Below are 18,747 nucleotides of genomic sequence, written 5' to 3' on the forward strand. Positions count from 1 at the left end.
ACGGTTGAGAGTCTTTTGGTTTGCTCCCAGACTCCCCGCTCCCAGCACTCACAGCCCAGGCTGCCGGCATCTGTGCGCAAAGGACCGGCGGCGGCGCGGAGCCGGGTGTCCGGTTGGCGACAGGCTCCGCCGGCGGCCGCGGGCGCAGGGTCAGCGCCCTCCAGGTCTGGGGCCGGCTCCAGCGGGCGGCCCGCGGTCCTGCTCCCTCCGCGGACTGAGAGTCGCCTTATCTGTCCCCATCCTCGGGGCATCCTGTTCTTTTCCAGTGCAGCCTTCGCTCCAGGGCTTGGAGCCCGACCGAGGCAGGCAAGGCGAAGCCGGCGAGAGGACAAGCCCAGAGCCGGGCGGCGGGGCTGGGGCCGGAGCCGGGGGTTTCCTCCCGCGCTTCCCTCTCCAACGGGAGCGGAAAATGTGATTTGCTGTGCATTCCAGGCGCGGTTCCCTGGGGTGACCTCTCCCAGCAGGCCGGGCGGGGGGAGCAGACAAAGAGGCGAGGCGGGTGCAGAGGGGACCCCGCAGGGAAGCAGGAGGAGTGCGGGGGGCGGGGGCAGTACCGGGAAAGGGGGCGGATAACGGGTCCGCCGGCGGCCGCGGCGCCTGGCCAATGGAGAGGCGGGCCCGGGCGCCGCGCTCGGCCGCCTACATTTAAACGGGCGCCGGCGCGATGCCCGACACTCGGTGCGCCCTTCCCGGACCGGCGACCCAGTGCGCAGAGGCGGCTGCTTCCCTTTCGGTCCCGCTGACCCCGCGCCGAGCCGGAGCGGCTCTGGCCGCCGCCTCACGCAGCGCCCCGAGGCGAGAGCGCAGGCCCCGAAGACCCGACGCGCTGACAGGTGAGCGCGGCCACCGCGTCCGTGTGTCTGTGTGCAGGGGGCTGCAGGCGATCGCCGAGTCCCTCTCGGTGCAGTCGCGAGGCACCTCTCGAGGTGCAAAGGTCCTGCGGTTTCCTGGGCTAAAGCTGAAGAACCAGGGCGAGGTAGTTTCTCCTGCGGTCGTGGATGCGGTGACCTCGCAGCGCTGGGTCTCCTGGGAAGTAGGGAAGGGGAGTTTCAAAAGCGGGCAGGACCCAGCATCCCATTTCCACTTCCCCGGGCCCTGCCATTTCTACGCTTCTGCTGCTCGAGGCCGCAGAGCCCACCCGACTCGCTTGCACCGCGAGAGCGCGCGACCCCTGCGCACTCCGCTAGCAGCGAGTGGGACGGGGGGACCCACGGCGGGGCCGCAGACAGCGCGGTCATCTGCTGCGAGAGGAGCTCAGGACCCTCAGGCGCGGCGCTGGGGCTGGGACGTAAAGGGCGACCAGTCCCAGCCGCGTAGAGTGACCCACGCGCGCGCGGGCAGGACCACCCGGAGAATCAATGGAGCGTGCATTTGCCAGCCCGCGAGGGGAGGGTGGCACTCTGGGAAAAGTGGGCTGGCAAGAGCAGAGCCGCCAGGTTCCACCACGACAGACACCGACAGGTATGAGCGCGGTGCGGGGTCCCGGGCGCAGGGCCCAGCGAGCCGCAGTGCTCTCCAAGCGCCGCTCGCAGCACACGCTCGCACACGCGTGAGCGCTCACCACCCTAACTCGGATCCCACGCACGCCTCGGCTCAACTGCAGACGTGCAGGCGCCGGGCAGCGACCGGCTGGTTCCCGCTTCCGCGGTGCCCTTTAATCCGTGTCCTAGAGGCACCAGCCTTGCCTCGCTGCCCCTCACTAACCACCAAAGACCGCGGTGCTGGCTGCAGGCGGCTGGTCCCTTGCTCCAGTGCGCTGTGCGCCCCGGCCCGGGTTCTTGCTCACCGCCTGCATCGCTCCAGTGACCCCGCTCTAGCTTGCAGAGTGAAATCGTGTTGAAAGCGGACTGGCTGGCCGTCATCTCCCCGGTCCTACTTACTTTAAACTTTGGGTTTAGGAAGAACGGAAGAGCCACACAGCTCTCTCTGGCCATGCCTTCAGATCTGGTTCTGCCTTGGCAGCTCCCTGCTCTTTGGTCGTTCTGGGTGTCAGCCTGGTGAGCACTCCAGGTGAGCAGCTTTTGCTGCTGGCCCTTTCCAGCGCGCTTGGGAACTCTGGCGTTTGATAGAGCTACATCTTCCCCGCCACTGCTGACTCCAAATCCCAGCTTTTAAAGATAGAAATATAACCTCAAAGCTAAGGGTTAAAAATCTCCTCTAAAATGGTCTGAGGGCAGCCAGGCGACCACGGGTAGGTAATCGGATCTCTTGCTGGAAAGAGTAAATCCTCGCGGTGTGCCGTCTGTTTATGTTCCCTTGAGATGGTGCCAGGACACGAACTGATTAAAACAATCTATTGTGTTCAGTGGGTCACGGGGGTTTTAAACTGTCCCGGGGATCCCTGAGTAGTGGCTTCCTTCTGGCTGTACACACAAGTTAAATAAATAGCATAGAAAAGGTTAAGATAACCCCATCCCAGGGTGAGAGTCTTCTTTCACCCCTAGGGCATACCCCCTTCCTTTCCCTTCCTTTCCTTTTCATTTAAGGCTGGGGACAGGAGAGACTTGAGGACTTGAGGGGATGGACTTTTTAAAATAACAAACTGGGAAAGATCTTAAGAAAACTAGTTTCTCCTTTACCCCCTGCTCCCACAGCCAAATCTGCAAATGCAGTGATCTGATTACTATCACTTGATAAATTGCACTGTTGCATGGTTAGTATTAACTAATTATTTTAGGGTTCTTTAGGGTGTGTGTGTGTGTGTGTGTGTGTGTACACCTTCATTTTCGTGTATTTAACCCACAGGTCATTGTAGGAATTAGAGTCTTTTGTAAACTGTAACTTCACAGGTTTCCTTTTATTTTTAAAGTTCATTTTGAGTGAAATATTTTGGTAACCCACAATCGGTAGGAAATCCTGGTTGGCTAATGTAGTCACTATGTGAGTGGTTAGGAACCACTGAGGATCAAACTCATGACCTCATGCTTGCCAGACAGGCACTGGTGCCACTGAGCTATCTCCCCAGTCCCTGTCTCCACATCTCTGAATGGGATGTCTCCTGACCTTTCCTTCTAAACTCAAGCCATCCATCTCAGTCTTAGTGGTCAAGTATGGAAAGTGACAAAAAGCAAAGAGGCCTAGGGACAGCTCTCTCCTGAGAAATGCTTGTTGACAGCCAAGCTGAGAAGAATATTCTAGAATGAGGAGTAAAATACAGTAAATTAAGCCTCAAGGTTTAAAGGAAGGAAGGGATGCCTATCTGAAAGGCACCAAGTGCCTATTTCACATCTACAAGGAACTGCCTTTAGTTTAACATGTGCTTTTAGAAATGCAAAGTGCAACAGAAATACCTAGAACAAGAGAACTCTTTTTCTTCACATATAAGCATGAAAATATAAAACATAATTATTTGATTTATAATATACTGCCAATTTTATGGCATTAGAAAACAAATCTATGTATCCCATAAGTCCTGTGCTGCGTTGGGCTCTTCCTAGAACTGAGCTCAAATCATGGCTCTCCCACTCATCAGCTGTTGACCTCAGATAGATTCCTGATTGGTAAAAATAGAGAATATTATCTACCTCATATTTTGTTGTGAAAAATAAAGGGTAAGGTGTGGGTAGATAGCACGTTGCCTGGTACAGTGAGGGTTTAAACATAAAAGGTAATTCTTATTACTAGTGGTGATGCCAGAAGAAGCAGTAATATTACGTAGTACCAGGACATGTCACAGAGTGGCTCTGAATTTAATCCTGAATCCCACTTATGCAATGACTGCCACACCTTTCTCCACCATACACAGTCTGTAATTTAGCTGTCTCTCAGTAGTGCTAAGTGAATATTTAGTATTTATTACTTTCTAACTCATTTCCTGTTGACCTCAAGAATTGCATACAATCATTAACTCCACTAAAAAAAAAAATCTCCTAGTGCTCTAAGATATTTAACCACTAGGTGGTCTCCTCTCTTCCCGTATTAGTATTGAGCCCCAGCCTACTTTAGGCTAAATGGTCTTCATCCTGGGGAGTTTAAAGCAAAGCATGGGGTGATGCATACCTGTAATCTCAGCACTCTGGAGGCTGAGGCAGAAGGATCACACATTCTAGCCCATCCTGGGCAAAAGTGCAAAAACCCTGTCTCAAAATAAAGAATAGTCTGGGGATATAACTCAGTGTGAAGGTCCAGAGTTCAAAACCAAGCATCCAGAGAGAAAACAAGTGTGATTAAAAGACTTGCAATGTGTAGGGAATGAGACTTTGTCATCTATGGCTTTCCAGCCACTACTTTTTATCTTTGGTGCGACTTCTGTGAAAGAAAAAATCAATCCTTATTTTTATTCTTAAGAAATTCGCTATTTAATGTCTAAAAGTTGGTTACTTTTTAAAATTAAAGATTAAATTAAAAATAGCCTTTGGCTTTTCTAAAGATTCAGTCCTAAGAAAATGGAATAGGCTGATCTAAAATCTAGCCTGCACATAAAACATTTGCAATCAATTCCATTATATTTCATATTGGAGAAATAATTTGACATTACACTTGACTACCTTCCTAAACTTGATTCAGTATGAGGACCTGACCAGATATTCAGGCACAGACATCTCGATTTCACTGCAGAACTTATTTAAAACTTCACTTAATCAATGATGAGCAGGTTGCTTGGCCAAAAACCATACAAGGTGAAGAATGCTGAAATGAGCCAAGCCAAACTTTCTCAAAGACATCAAGAACATCAGAAATATATCACACATAGCATGCTTATTTCCATATACCCAGAACAAGAAAAAGATTGTGTTCTTAGAGCCCTTATCAAGAGAGGGATAAATTATCTTGACCTGTATGGGATGAAGATGGCTGATATGGCTTATCTTGCTTACAGGTGCTTATTTTTGATTACTAAGGATCATTGAAAGAAAAGCATGAGGTAGGGAAGACCTGCTTTGAGAGCATAACCTCTGATACAATGAATTGGAGAGGAGGACGGGAAGAGAAGTAGGGGCAGAATGAGGCTCACTGATAAAGAATGACTGCAGAGAAAAGTCACCATGAAAATATGATTGTTATGTGGAGAAACAGAAATGCAGTGAGAGGTTGTTAAGGCCGGATTTAGAGTACAAAATAATACTGTCCTAATACTGAAGGAGATGTTCGCCGAGCTTAATGATGCACTCTGGGTTCATGAGATACAGCCTTAATTTAATCATATGAATATGACATTTAATAAATGAAAATTATTGTAGATTTTGCAGTTCATGGTTGGACATGGGTAATAATTCACAGGAACCAAACTCTGGATCAGCATTTGTGTTAATTTTTGATTATGTAGCATCTTGTTAGGTACTGAAATGGAAAAAAATTGTACTCCAGGAATTTGCATCTTTTGATTTCCTGTACATCTGTGATACTCAGAAAGTGCCAATTATTTTATAACCAATGCAACTGTGATTTTAAGAGCAAAACATCCCTATTTTTTTTCCTGAGTAATGAAGACTGTTTGGTGGTAGAGAGAGCTGGGTGATGCCCCACAATGATGCAACAGAACCTGGTTGCAAGACTAAGTCTATTTCTCAGGCCTTTCTTCTTACTCAAGGACATCACCCAGAAGCATGTTGGATATTCTGTAAGAAAAAGAGCTCTTCTGTTCCCTGAGATGCTGCAGTTTCTCTTGATCGATGTTTTTGAAGCTGGTTTTTACTTTCCTCTGCATAACTATAAAGTTTAAGTACTCAAAAGCCTCACGATGAGCACTAAAGATTTTTAAAGATGGGGCTTTTAAAAATTTTTAAAAATTCGTATTTCACACTTAATAAATCTTATTTTGGGGAAAAAAAACTACTTAAAAAGAACAGCCTGTCACACTAGATCTCGTTTGCTTATAGAATATACGTGCTTTCATAGGAATAGGATGTTTGTCCAATTAAAGCTGAAAACCGCAGTTCACAAATTTTGAATTAGCTGCTTTGTTTTTGTTGGTTTCTACCATGATGTATCCAATGGCTTCAACTGAAAATAAAGCTTGTGGTGTCCTATATTCAACTAGGTAATATGTTGGGAAATCTGTAGTCTTTCTAGAAAAAGACAAGGATTGGGGAGCTCTCTAGGCTAGAAAAAGTTTGCCATACATAGGCTCAGAAACCAAAAGAATTGCAAGTAACTCTTCCATGAGGGCATTATAAAAAGAACAGAAAGTGTGTAAAAGCCATGTCATCCACAGTAGTCATTTCATAGATTTTAATGAGCACTTTCTATGTGCCAAGCCCTAACAGTAAGCTGATGAATAAGCCCTCGCCAACTCTCAAGGTACTATAGTTACTAAATAACATGTGGAAATGCTATGAAATAAAAGTTGATGATAAAAAGGCTACTAAGTATTCCAGAAAAAAAACCCTGTATTTTCTGGACAGATGTTTGTCAAAGGGGATGACCTTACACAGTGAACTGAACTGGTCATATGTGGTTGATGTATGTCCCCAGGCAGTCTCAGGAAACCTCAGTGCAAGTGGACTGCTGAGAGTCTTGTTTGGAGAACAGGGAATTGGCCTGAAGGTAATTTTGTGGGTGTGAAAAACACTGTGGGTGTAGTTCTAGGGCCATCTTATGTACTCCTCCTTTGAAATGGTCAGCGAGCAAGTTTCATTTTGGATCTTGGACCTGAATTGAATAAATAGTAGAAACTTGTGAAAGCATCTCAAATTCATGGCAGCCCAGGAGACTGATAGTCATGGCCCAAGTTATTCTGGTCTTTGGAGAAAATCAGTTGTTTTATAACTGGGCTTTCCTCATAAGTGATTTTTAAAAGACAAAACAAAGAAATTAATTTTTTGTTGTTGTGGCCAAAAAGGCTCTGATTAAAGAACAGTGTACATTGTAATATACACTGACGAAAGCCAGGGAACCTACAGTTGGCGCGAGAGCCAAGTGTCACATTATTGGCTTCAACTTGGACTTTTCTCCAAATATTAGGTTAATGTTGGAGGGATGGTGACAGCTAATTATTTTAAATGTAAGATTTAGTTATCTTAGTTTGACATTAGCCTTAAGGCTGAATGGTAGTTACTTACCAGAGGCTTTCTATTAGAGAATGTAGTTTGTACACTGCTTTTATATTTGAAAGATAATTGCTCAAGATAATCACACCAATTTGTCAAGTTTCTTGAGGAGGAATTAAAAAGTTACTATTGAACTGCACTTAGTGATCATCATGCATAACACTGGTGTTCAGAAGGGAGTAGAGAACGTGGGTACTTCACAGCTGTATTCTTAGGTCCGGAAAACCATAGGAACGGGGCAGAGAAAGCCGCAAGAATCAGGTCAGGTTGTCCTGATGGCCTAGGTGGGAGGTTGTAAATTTGAAGCGGCATTCATTGAAAAGAAAATCCTTTCATGTTTTAATATTTCCCTGTGTGCCTCATGGTCAAAACACCACAGCTTTGCTGCTCAAAGCTGGCTTCAGTTTTGCTGCTCAAAGCTGGCTTCAGGCAACCTGCATTCGTCCAGCATCCCTGATGACTCTCTGCGCCGTCACACTTCAGAAGACTCCCCGCACGTGCCCTTTAGGAAACGCTCTTTTGCTGTATCCTTTATCCTTTGCTTTTTCCCTGTCTTCCCTACTTCCCTAAACACCCTGATTAAGATTTGCTTTATTCACTCCATTCATTTCTCTCTCCATCCTTGCTTTTATCAGTATTCCCTCTGCTTTGTTAATGTATTTATTATTTACTTCTGTCTTTCTTCATCTAATCTTCCCTTCCTGATCCAAGTCTAGCTCAGACTTACAACAATTCATGGTTGTTAATTTATGCAATGCATCTATGGTATTTATTAGTGTAAATGTTTACGTGTACTGTGTGAGTCCATTCATTTGCTCACTCTTTTTTTCCTTTCCTTTTTCTTTATTTTATTTTACTTTTTGAGGTGTGATCTCTGTTGCATGAACTCCTGAGCTTAAACCATCCTTCTGCCTTAGTCTCCCTAGTGCTGGGACCTTAGAGAGTTTAAATTTTTTTTTAATTTTAAAGAGAGATCACATAGATGAATGATATTTCATCATTTAAAAAGTAGAAAAGTCTATAGCATGGTTTAAAGAATAATGTACAGAATATACCTGCTCAGTTTCAAGATAAGAATAAGCAAGATGTTGAGAAATCACATGAGTCACTTGACCTGCCTGGTATGGTCATGTGGTCTATCTGCAGTATCTATATGCACGGTTAGTTCTCAGGTTGCTCTTACTTTTACGTCAAATTCAGTCTGCACCAATCCTTCCCTGGAGGGGTGTTTGTATCATGAAGTCATTTATCAAGGAGTAAAGCAACTTTTTCAAGTAGTAAGGTGTTGCCCCGGGACTACAATCAGAAGCACCATCCTTACCTTTCATCCACTTCTCTCCCTGTGGCATCCTTTTCTCTGTCCATGCATTCTGTCTCCTCTCGGGCTCTCTTTCCTGTGTATGGGAACAATGAAAATGTCACATTGTCAAGTACAAGAATGAACACCCTTCTGTGGCCATAATGCACAGTCCGGTATGGTTGGTGCCAGAAGCCAGGCAGAATACCCTCACAATGGTCCAGGTGATGAGGAGATGGGTCCTGACTGGGTCTCCTTTTGACTATGGGTGCACATGGTGGCACACTCTTGTAACCCCCGTGCTCTGGGAAGCTGAGGCAGACAGAAGTTCAAATTCCAACCCAGGCTGATCAGTCTAGCAGGTCAGTGAAGCCCTGTTGAAAGAAATAAAGCAAAAAAGAAAGAGAGAGATAGCTATGGAGGTAGCTTAGTGGGAAAATGATGTGATGTGAACCTGGGCTGGTTCCTTCACATCTTAAAGGCTGAGAGGATAAGCGAGATTGTAGAGATATTGTGAGATATCAAAGAAGTATTCACATAAAGTGTCTAAGTGCTTCATAGAATGGTTTTCCTAACTCGCTGTTCAATTTTCATGTCTCTCTTTCTCTGCCTCTCTTCTTCAGTATGAGCCGCACCGCCTACACTGTGGGAGCTTTGCTTCTCCTCCTGGGGACCCTGCTGCCTGCTACTGAAGGGAAAAAGAAAGGGTCCCAAGGTGCCATCCCCCCTCCAGACAAGGCCCAGCACAACGACTCGGAGCAGACTGAGTCACCACAGCAACCGGGCTCCAGGAACCGGGGGCGAGGCCAAGGGCGGGGCACGGCGATGCCTGGCGAGGAGGTGCTGGAGTCCAGCCAAGAGGCCCTGCACGTGACTGAACGCAAATACCTGAAGCGAGACTGGTGCAAGACTCAGCCCCTGAAGCAGACCATCCACGAGGAGGGCTGCAACAGCCGCACCATCATCAACCGTTTCTGCTACGGCCAGTGCAACTCCTTCTATATCCCCAGGCACATCCGGAAAGAGGAGGGCTCCTTCCAGTCCTGCTCCTTCTGCAAGCCCAAGAAATTCACCACCATGATGGTCACACTCAACTGCCCTGAACTGCAGCCACCAACCAAAAAGAAGAGGGTCACGCGTGTGAAGCAGTGTCGCTGCATATCTATCGATTTGGATTAAAGGAACACACTCACCCTGTCCTGGGGACACAGCCCAGGGCAGCCTAGAACCAGACACAAACACCCTGATTTCTTGTCTGCTTAAACCTAGAGGCCAGAAGAACCAGCAGCTGCCTCCCGGCAGGTGTCTACTTGTGCATATTGTGTGTATGTGTGTGTGCCCGCGTGCATGCGTGGGTGCGTGTGGGTGTCTGTAGGCATCAGAGGAAACGGTCTCTGGGAGAGGGGCTCTGTTATACTTTGCTTCAACACAGGGGGGTAGAGATGCCCACGGCAACCCTGTCCACATGCACAGGGGCAAGGCTGTGATCAGGTCTGTTCTTGTCTTTCCTGTGCCCTTCTGGGGAAAGGATTTTCTTTCAGAATGAATGTCAGTGGCCCAGGCCACTTGGAGAGCAGGGGACCTGTGTTCCTGCTGCATTCATTTCAGAAACTTTAACCTGCACTGGCTTTCTCCCTCCCTTTCCCCTCCCACAGTCCATCTTTAGGTTCTCAGTGGCCATTTGTCTCATCCCAGTTCTTCCACGGTTCTGAATTATTGCACTTGACCACAGTTGTAAATGTTTCCCTTCTTGTGATGCTGCCCTCTAGATTGGGATGGGACGTGGTGATGCGATGAAGGATAGATAAGCCAGACAGATACCTGACAGAGATAGTGTTTGGCCCACTCGAGGCCTAATCAGGGTCAACAAAGTGCAGCAGAGAGCTATACAGAGGCTTGAGAGGCCCACTGCAAAACATGGGGGACCCAGGCTTCAGTGAGACAATTTTCTTGCTTAAGAGAACCCAAGTGAACAGACAGCAATAGAATTGGCCCCCAAATCACTAACTTTAGCTGTTCATGTGATCTCTGGAAACTGTCACCCAAAACTAATTTTAAAACTAAAACATTGACCATGTCTAATTTTAAAACCAAGTAATGAATAAACCCAAAGAGCTCCTTCTCTACACAGAACTAAGAAAGAACCTGATATCTTTTCTTTTTCTTGGTTATAATCACCTTTTCCTCAGTTCATTATTTCTGTGTAACACTTCTGAGAGGCATAACCATGTAAATTTTTTGCCTCTGCCAAGTGTACCTGACCATAAAGGACAGTCTGATAGGACAGGGTTTAACTAGAAGTCTACTGGGGTCTTTTCATTTTAGCTATTGTGAGATCAATCCCTGGAAAGAGAGAATCAGGAGGTAGTGGGGATTTCATCTCACTATGTAGTAGCCTCTCTTATAATCTGGATTAAGGTATGGGGATGTGATCTCCCTTTTTCCCTTTGCTCTCTGAGGGTCTAAAGGGAAATCTCACAGAGAATGCAGAGCTCTGGCCATGTTAGCTGTCCATGTTCATCGCAGGGCTCCCAAGTGACATTGCAACTATTCTGTGCGACTGGAGGTGCTGTCCTCTGATTAAACTTGGCCTGCTTGCTATCCCTACTTAGAATTTATCTAATGGCCATAGTGCAGGGTGGGTGAACCTTACTGCACCCTGGATTTGGCTAAGCTGTTCTCTTCAAGCCTGAGGTTCTATGTGTAAATGCCTTGAATACTTTTTTTTTTGTCTTTATCTTCTCAGCTTCACTAGCCAAATCGTAAGTCACTTGGTATCTCAGACTTAGACTTCAACTGTCCATCAAGGCTCCAGCTTTCAAAGAACCATTGCAATTATGACTTTTTTGTTTTTGTTTTTGTTTTGGTCTAGTGCCCTCCCATCTGACAACTAAACATGAACCATGCTTCAAGACAGAAGTTATCTTGAATACCCAAAATGGGTCTCTTTTTAGAACATCTAAAATCACTACTGATGATTCTACACCAGATGAATTTGTGAAACATAGTCTGTGCATTTCGTATACACTGTATGACCCCACCCTGAATCTCTGTATCACTCACATCCTTCCGCAGTAGAGCACAGGATGGATTTAATTAAGCACGCAAATGTGAAGGCAGAATTTTAAGGGTGGGAGAGAGGAAGAGAAAGGAGAAGAAGCTGAAAATGTGAAACTACACCAGAGAGGAAAAATGACATTCAGAACTGGCAAACACTGAGTTTATCTTCTTTTAATTCTGCCACAAGCGTGTAACTTTGTTAAAGAGAGATGACGTACATTGGCAGGAACGATCTTCTTTTAGAAGCTCATACTGTGGTCTTGCATTAAGTCAGATTTGACTAAAGTGTAGAGAATTTCTTTAAAATTAACTTCAGTGGAATAATCAGTAGCATAAAAATCCTAAAAGCACAGCACCAGCCTGAGGGAAATATCTGCTTTTCTTACTGTGCCTATTTTAAGACTAGCACAAGTATGGTGTGTCTTCCAACATTTACTGAAAATGCCGTATCTGTTACTTACTTTATTCGAGTCACTGATAATGTAATAGTATTTGTGATTTTTCATTATTATAAAAATTTTAATGGCAAGATAGATGTCATCTTGTCCTTACCTATGAAAATGATGCCAAACACCAAATATAAATTCTATGATATACACTTTGTGCTTGGCATTAAAAGAGAAGAACACAACCCGTAGTCTCTAAGTTGTCTTTTATTACTGTAGTGACTCAAAGTTAAAAGTTGTAATGAAAAATCTGAAGGAAAGGATAATTTCCACTGTGTGGAATGTGAATAGTTTAACAAAAAGTTATGGTTATTTAATGTAATTATTAATTCGAATCTTTGGTCACTGTGATTTCAAGCATTTTTTTCTTCCTCTATATGACTTCTTCTGAAATGGACCGAGAAGATGCTGGCACATTGTATGTTGTTGGGGACTTCGGTCAGGTTGGAGGAAATCACAATCTTGACGCGTTGTAAGATCTGTTAGTCAAGAACTGAGCATTTATTTCTTTTAATTGAATGTTCCTTAAAGGTTAACATTTTAAAGTAATATTAAAGAAGACTTTAAGTGTTGTTTGAGGAGACTTATGATGTGTGCACAAAGAGCAGATAATGGTGGACAGTTAAAAAATAAAGTCCTTTTAAGTATGAAAAGTGCATGGACAGAACTTTGCTAAATGATCAGTTGATACTTAAGAGTGAAAGTAGCTCTATTGATTTGTCATTCCTCAAGATATGTAATATCATCTGCATTATATATTATGTTTGCTTTAATCATTTAAAAAGAATGAACAATTATATACACTATGATCTAAGTACCCCGGGAATGAGGGTAAAAGGGGATTTAATAGTTTCGTAAAAGCTAATTTGACATAAAGTTTTATGAATCTGTAACTACAATTTAATTTTCACCCCAATAATGTTTATATAACCTTTGCCAAAAAGCAACCAATAAATTAAGTGTCTTCTGTATGCGTGTTTTTGTGCTTTATCTTGTGGGAAGGGAGGTAGAAGCGAGACCTGGTTTGATTTTAGCTGGGTAGCTCAGGCTGTGGCAGTGAGAGGCAAGGGAACCTTAATCTGGCTAGGAAGTGCCTGCCTGCTCCCCAGGGCATCACTGGAAGGAGGAGCTAGAGGGGGTTAGGATGCAGTATTCAGATAGTGAAGGTGTTGTAGACAGAAATGGGTATAGCTTTATTTCAGGGCTTTCTAGAGAAAAAGCAAGAGAAAGCTTTTGGGTCTAATAGAAGGAAGAGCTTTCCAGTAAGGAGAATGAATGAGCAATACCATGAGCTGCTTTTGAGATGGTAAACTTGTTCTCAGAAACCTTTTAAACAGGCTAGATACCATTTTAGAAGAAAGTCAGGTAAAGTAAATTATTGCCCTGAGCATACAGTTGAAGTAGTGGATTTCTGAGCTCTCTCTTGCTTGGCCACACAGTGTTGTAAAGTATGGGTGTTCTGACAATAAAAACAATGCCAGCAATGGTGTGCAAAGTGCTTGTGTAGCACACTGTGCTAAAGGTTGGATTTGAGTTGTTTCTCACATAATTCTCAGGATAACTCAATGGAGTGCATACCATTATCATCACTGCTAGGGAGCAATGAATTCATATAGTCTTATGCAGCACCTGGGCCCTTGAATGCTGTGATTTTCAACTCACATTAGTTTGTTCTTTTACTGACAGAAAACATTGTGCACAATGGAATACTACTCTGCTATAAAGAAGAATAAACTTTAATCACTTGTAGCCAAATGGATGCATGATGGAGTCCATAATATTAAGTGAAATAAATCAGACAAGCTTAAACATCACATGGTTTCTCACATACGATAAAACCAAAGTCTAAATAATTTAAAGACCAAATTAAAATACAGATAATAGGAAATTGGGAGATATATCATTTGCAAATGAAATGGAGATCTGGAGACGGGTGGAAAGGTGGGGAGAGGAGCAGAAGGGGAAATAAAAAGAAGTAAGATGTGTTATGAACATGTACTAACTCCCCGCAATGAAAATAACCATTGTGTATGGCAAATGTGTATTCAAAAATGATAGAAAACAGACCTACAAGGACAGATTTGACTACTGATTACTCATAACCCCATGCTGGGGTTACAGTTGGCATTTTTAGGAGCCTAGGCTTGAGGAACATTTCCCCTTCCTTGAATTTGGAAGGGGAATGAGGTAGAAAATGTCAAAGGGGCAATGGCCACAGAAAAATCACACCCTGCAAATAACAAATGATTAAGGATTGAAAGGCAAGTAGAACTTGACACAGAAGGTAACCTAGCCTCAAATACCAAACCAAACCAAACCAAATCAAACCAAGCAACAGGCATGTAGGAAGACATCAGCAAAAATGCTGGGTGAGGACTTTCAAAAATTCTCTCTGTAAAACTATTGAGAACTTAATAAAAAAAAAAGATTCAGCTTCCTTTTTTGAATTATGGAAATTAAAGACTTATAGCAATCTAGGGAGGAATTAGTCAAGGAAAAGACTGAATATTTGTGAGAACAGTGAGCACTGTGATACTGTAACTTGTCCTTCTCGCCCCTCTCCTGCTCCACAGCAGAGAAAGCCAGCAATCTGTAGTCACTGATGCGGGATGGGATTGGAGATCTTTCGAAGTCACATTTTCGAAGAATTGTGATTATTTAACCTGTGTGACAGGCCTAGGGAACTCATTAGAAGGAATCTTTATTTGACCCAGTTAGAAGTTCCTCAGTATGAAAAAACCTTCTTGAAACAATTAGAGATAACTGTCTTTGTGGGTATCTGGGTTAGTGGATAACATTTGGAGACAGTAATTGGCTAAACCACCACGATAATGGGAAACGCCTGGGAGTAAGATTTCCATATGGGATTTGCAAAGCTCCAACATGTTACCAGGAATGAGGTCAGTGCATGCATAGATGTCTGTGCATGCATAGGACTGTTGATCATGCTTAGCTTGCCACCCTGCATAAGCAGGAAGTGAAAGCTAAGACAGAGCTCTTAAGCTCCTGGCTGAGTGTTGATCATCCTTAACATTCACATAGATCACCTTGACAAAGACTGGTAGACTCAGATGCTTAAGAAAATCACTATTAGCTAACAACTACACTAACCAAGCAGAGACTTCAGTAGTGACACACAATAAAAAGTATACATTTTGCAGAATTAAATCAGAAAAGTCATTTAACATAGAGAAATCTTAAATCTTTATTGGGCAACAACAATAAAATTTGCAGGAAAGAAAGACTATTTCAAGAAATTGTCATTTTATATTACATAAAGTTCCCAGTTTCCCACAAAATATGAGATGTGAATAAATAAGAAAGTATAGCCCATTTATAGAGTCAAAAGGCAAGTGAGAAAGATGTTCTAAAAGAAATCCAGACATCAGACTTATAAGACAAAGACTACAACCAAGCTGTTTAAATATGTTCAAGAACTACATCCAATAACACTTTTATTTACTTGCTCAATATGAGCTTTTGTTCACTCTGGCCTCAAATTTCTGGGCTCAAATAATCTTCCTGCCTCAGTTTCCCAGGCAGCTGGGACTACAGATTTGTCTCACTAAACTTATGCCTGACAAAGAAGCCATTTCTAAATAACTAAGTAAAAGTAGGAGAATATGCCTACTTGTGAATGCCAGTAAAGAGTTAGATACTATATAAAAGAACCAAATAGAAAGTGTATTTAACCACATTTGAAAATATAATATCTAAAATTTAAAGCTCAGATGGATGAGTTTGACCAGGTAGGATAAAATTAATAAACAGTGAATTTGACCAGGTAAAAAAAAATTGATCAACTGAAAGAGAAAGACAAGGAAGGAATGAGTATGTGTGTAAGCATGTGAGCATGTGTGTGCATGTGTGTGTGCATGAGCAAGAGCAAGATCTACTAAAATCAGAAATGAGAACAGACAACACTACTGCCCTCAAAGAAATAAAAATTATAAAGGAATATTATGTACAACCATATGGCGACACAGTAGATGAAATAGACAAGTTCTTAGTGTTAGGCATTTTGGTTTTGTTGTTTGATGCTTGATATTGACATATGTTATAGACAAGTTTTGCAAAGGGAAATGATTACACACAGGACATGTAATTTACAGAATTATTTTATAAAGTCACCCTAAGAATCAAATATGAAAAGTGCAGGAAATCTGTCCACTAAGAACCCAAAAAATCTAGCTGGGGGCCTGGACCTCACAGCCACATCCTATATGAGTTCAGCTGAAGACCTAGAGCACGTGACAATGGCTCATGCAAGTCTATTTCATGGATCTGCATTGGGAAGGCTCAAAGGTAACTCTGTGTCAGCGAGATGAAGGATCTGTGCCAGTAGGGTAAGGGTTCTTCACTGGAGCCAGGAAGCAATGCTCAAAGTAAGAACCATGGCTCCCCTGAAAAGTTACCACAGTCATCCTCAGCAACAACAAAGTCCTGAGCTCCTCTGACGATGAGAGCAACCGAGTTCGTATCAGTAAACCAGTGTGACAAACTTCTCCTGGAGATTGAACAGCACACTATCTTCCCCTCCAGTACCAGGAAATGGTAAAGTACTGACCAGAGCTCCCCCAAAGGGAACCAAGCCATTCTCAGTGACAACAAGGTCCCGAGCTCCTCTGACAATAACAACCAAGTTCATATCAAGAAAAAGGCTTGACAAGGAGCCTCCAGGAGAAACGCCAGGAGAACCAACACCACTACTTCTTCCTCTCCAGTTCTCCTTTTTATGTTGACAACAATCCTCAGGTGGGCCATCCACACTCAGCACCACACTGATCAGTTCAGCTGGTATTACAACTCAACCACCGGTCATCAATCCATCACAACGTAGTTGAAGTCTCATCCTTCCCTCTCCTTCTTCTGCCCCATATTTGGGCACACTAATAAGGAAGCCTAGGCTTCTGCCTGTGCCAGTGATGGAAGAGTCAAACTATGCAAGCCCTTGCTTATGTGAGAATCTTTATCTAAGCCTCCCAGTTTCCCTTCTTTGCTCTCTCAAGCCATTTTCAGCCTGGAAGTCAGTGGACCTTTTCTTCTTGTAGGATCACAAAATCTGCTAATAGCCATTTTTCCCTATTTAAGGCTGAAACTGTCTGATGAATGAAACCGCCATGCATAGAAAACCTCAGTCATGAGACTGAAATTATTTTTTCCCAGATTGAGCTATGCCTGAAGCCAGGCAAATCTTTGAATCATCTTGTATTAGTTACGTATTACAGTGTAACAAGTTATGCCAAAATTGAGTAGATTAAAACAACAGACATTTATTATCTCACATTATCTGATAGGGATCTGGGAGTGACTAATATGGTGGTTCTAGTTCAAGATCTCTCAGGAAGTTAGTCAAGATGTCTTCAGGGGCTGTAGTTACTTAAAGGCTTAACGGGGCTGAGGAATCCACTTCCTCCATGGCTCAGTCAGCATGGTGCTGGTTGAAGACTCAGCTCCTCACTATGCCTGTCTCCCTTTCTGATCATGATTACCAACTTCCTCCAGGGTAACTAATGCAGGAGAAAGCAAGAAAAAAGATACAGCACCTTTTATGACTTATTCTAGAGTTACTGATTTTTTAAAATATTAATTCATTTTCTTTCCAGCATCAGATTCATCTATTTATCTTATAAGCCCTTATAAAGTTAACTGTAATACATAAAGATTAACAGCCAGACTAATACGCAAAAAAAAAACCATGCACACAAGACAATTACACTAAATGAATGCATACTTTTAAACACATTGCCTATGCTAGATTACAATAACTTTCTTTCTCATTTTTTCCTATTATCTGTATTTCTTTGAACTTTATTTTTTGAGTTTCTCATACAAGAGAAACCATGCAATATTTAAGCTTGTGTGTCTTATTTACTTCACTTTACACAGTGGTACCAGATACACCCATTTAACTACAAATGACTCATTTATCCTTCTTTATGACAGTATTCCATTGTATATAAACATTGCATTTTCTTTACCCATTTATCTGTTGATAGATATATAGGCTGCTTCCAGGATTTAGCTATTCTGAACTATGCTGCTAACCCATGGTTATAGGTACAGCATTGTGAGATGATGTCTTTAATTTTGGGAGTGAAATATTTAGAAGGAGAATCACCGGATGAAATGGAATTTGTAATTTTAACTTTTTGAGGGACCTACATCCTGGTTTCCACAGTGGTTGTACCAATTTACATTCCCACCAGCAATGAAGAAAGGTTTCTTTTTCCCTGATACTTCTCCAGAATTTGTGATTGATTGATTTCTTGATGATAGCTATTCTTTCTACAGTGAGATGAAATCACAGTGTTGTTTGCATTTTTCCTATGCCCAGTGATTTTGAACATTTTTTCATGTATTTATTGGCCATTTGTACTTCTTAATTAATGACAAATGCCCCTTTTTATAGGGTCTTTGAATTTCAGAGTCTAATTTTTTTGAGTTCTCTCTATATACTAGGTATTAGTCCTCTGTCTGAGGTGTTATAGGCAAAAATTTTTTCCATTTCTGTGGGTTGTCATGTCACTCTTTTGATAGTTTTCTTTGCTGTGCAACTCTTTTATTTGATGTCATCCTATTTGTTGACTCTTGGTATGATTTCTTATGCAAAAAGAGTTCTGTTGAGAAAGTCTTAACTTACAACTATATCTTCAAGAATTTTACCTATTACGTCTTGCAGCAGATTGACTGCTACTGTTTTAATGTTGAGATCTTTGATCCATTTTCATTTTAATTTAGTGCATAGTGAGAAAAATGGATTTGGATTCAATATTTGACATGGTGACAACCCTTTTTTCTAGCACCATTTGTTAGAGGCTATCTTTCTTCTAGCAAAATTTTTTGGCTCCTTCATCAAATCTAAGATAGCTGAGTGTGTCTGAAGCTGTTTCTACATCCTTTACTGTGTTTCCACTGATCTACAAGTGATTATCTTCCCATTTTCTTTTTGTTT

General features: G+C 42.9%; 1 protein-coding gene across 1 annotated transcript; it reads left to right on the forward strand.

The window, feature by feature from the left end:
- Window positions 1–697: 697 nt before the first annotated feature.
- On the forward strand, window positions 698–12,763 carry Grem1 (gremlin 1, DAN family BMP antagonist). The gene is made up of 2 exons (XM_005006193.4): window positions 698–833; window positions 8,910–12,763. The coding sequence occupies exon 2, from the start codon at window positions 8,911–8,913 to the stop codon at window positions 9,463–9,465; it is 555 nt and encodes a 184-aa protein (XP_005006250.1). The 5' UTR covers window positions 698–833; window position 8,910; the 3' UTR covers window positions 9,466–12,763.
- The last annotated feature ends 5,984 nt before the right edge of the window (window positions 12,764–18,747 follow it).

The sequence above is a fragment of the Cavia porcellus genome, unplaced genomic scaffold (genome assembly GCF_034190915.1).
Source record: "Cavia porcellus strain 051 isolate PalLab524CR breed Dunkin Hartley unplaced genomic scaffold, mCavPor4.1 scaffold_6, whole genome shotgun sequence".
In the NCBI taxonomy this organism is placed as follows: Eukaryota; Metazoa; Chordata; class Mammalia; order Rodentia; family Caviidae; genus Cavia; species Cavia porcellus.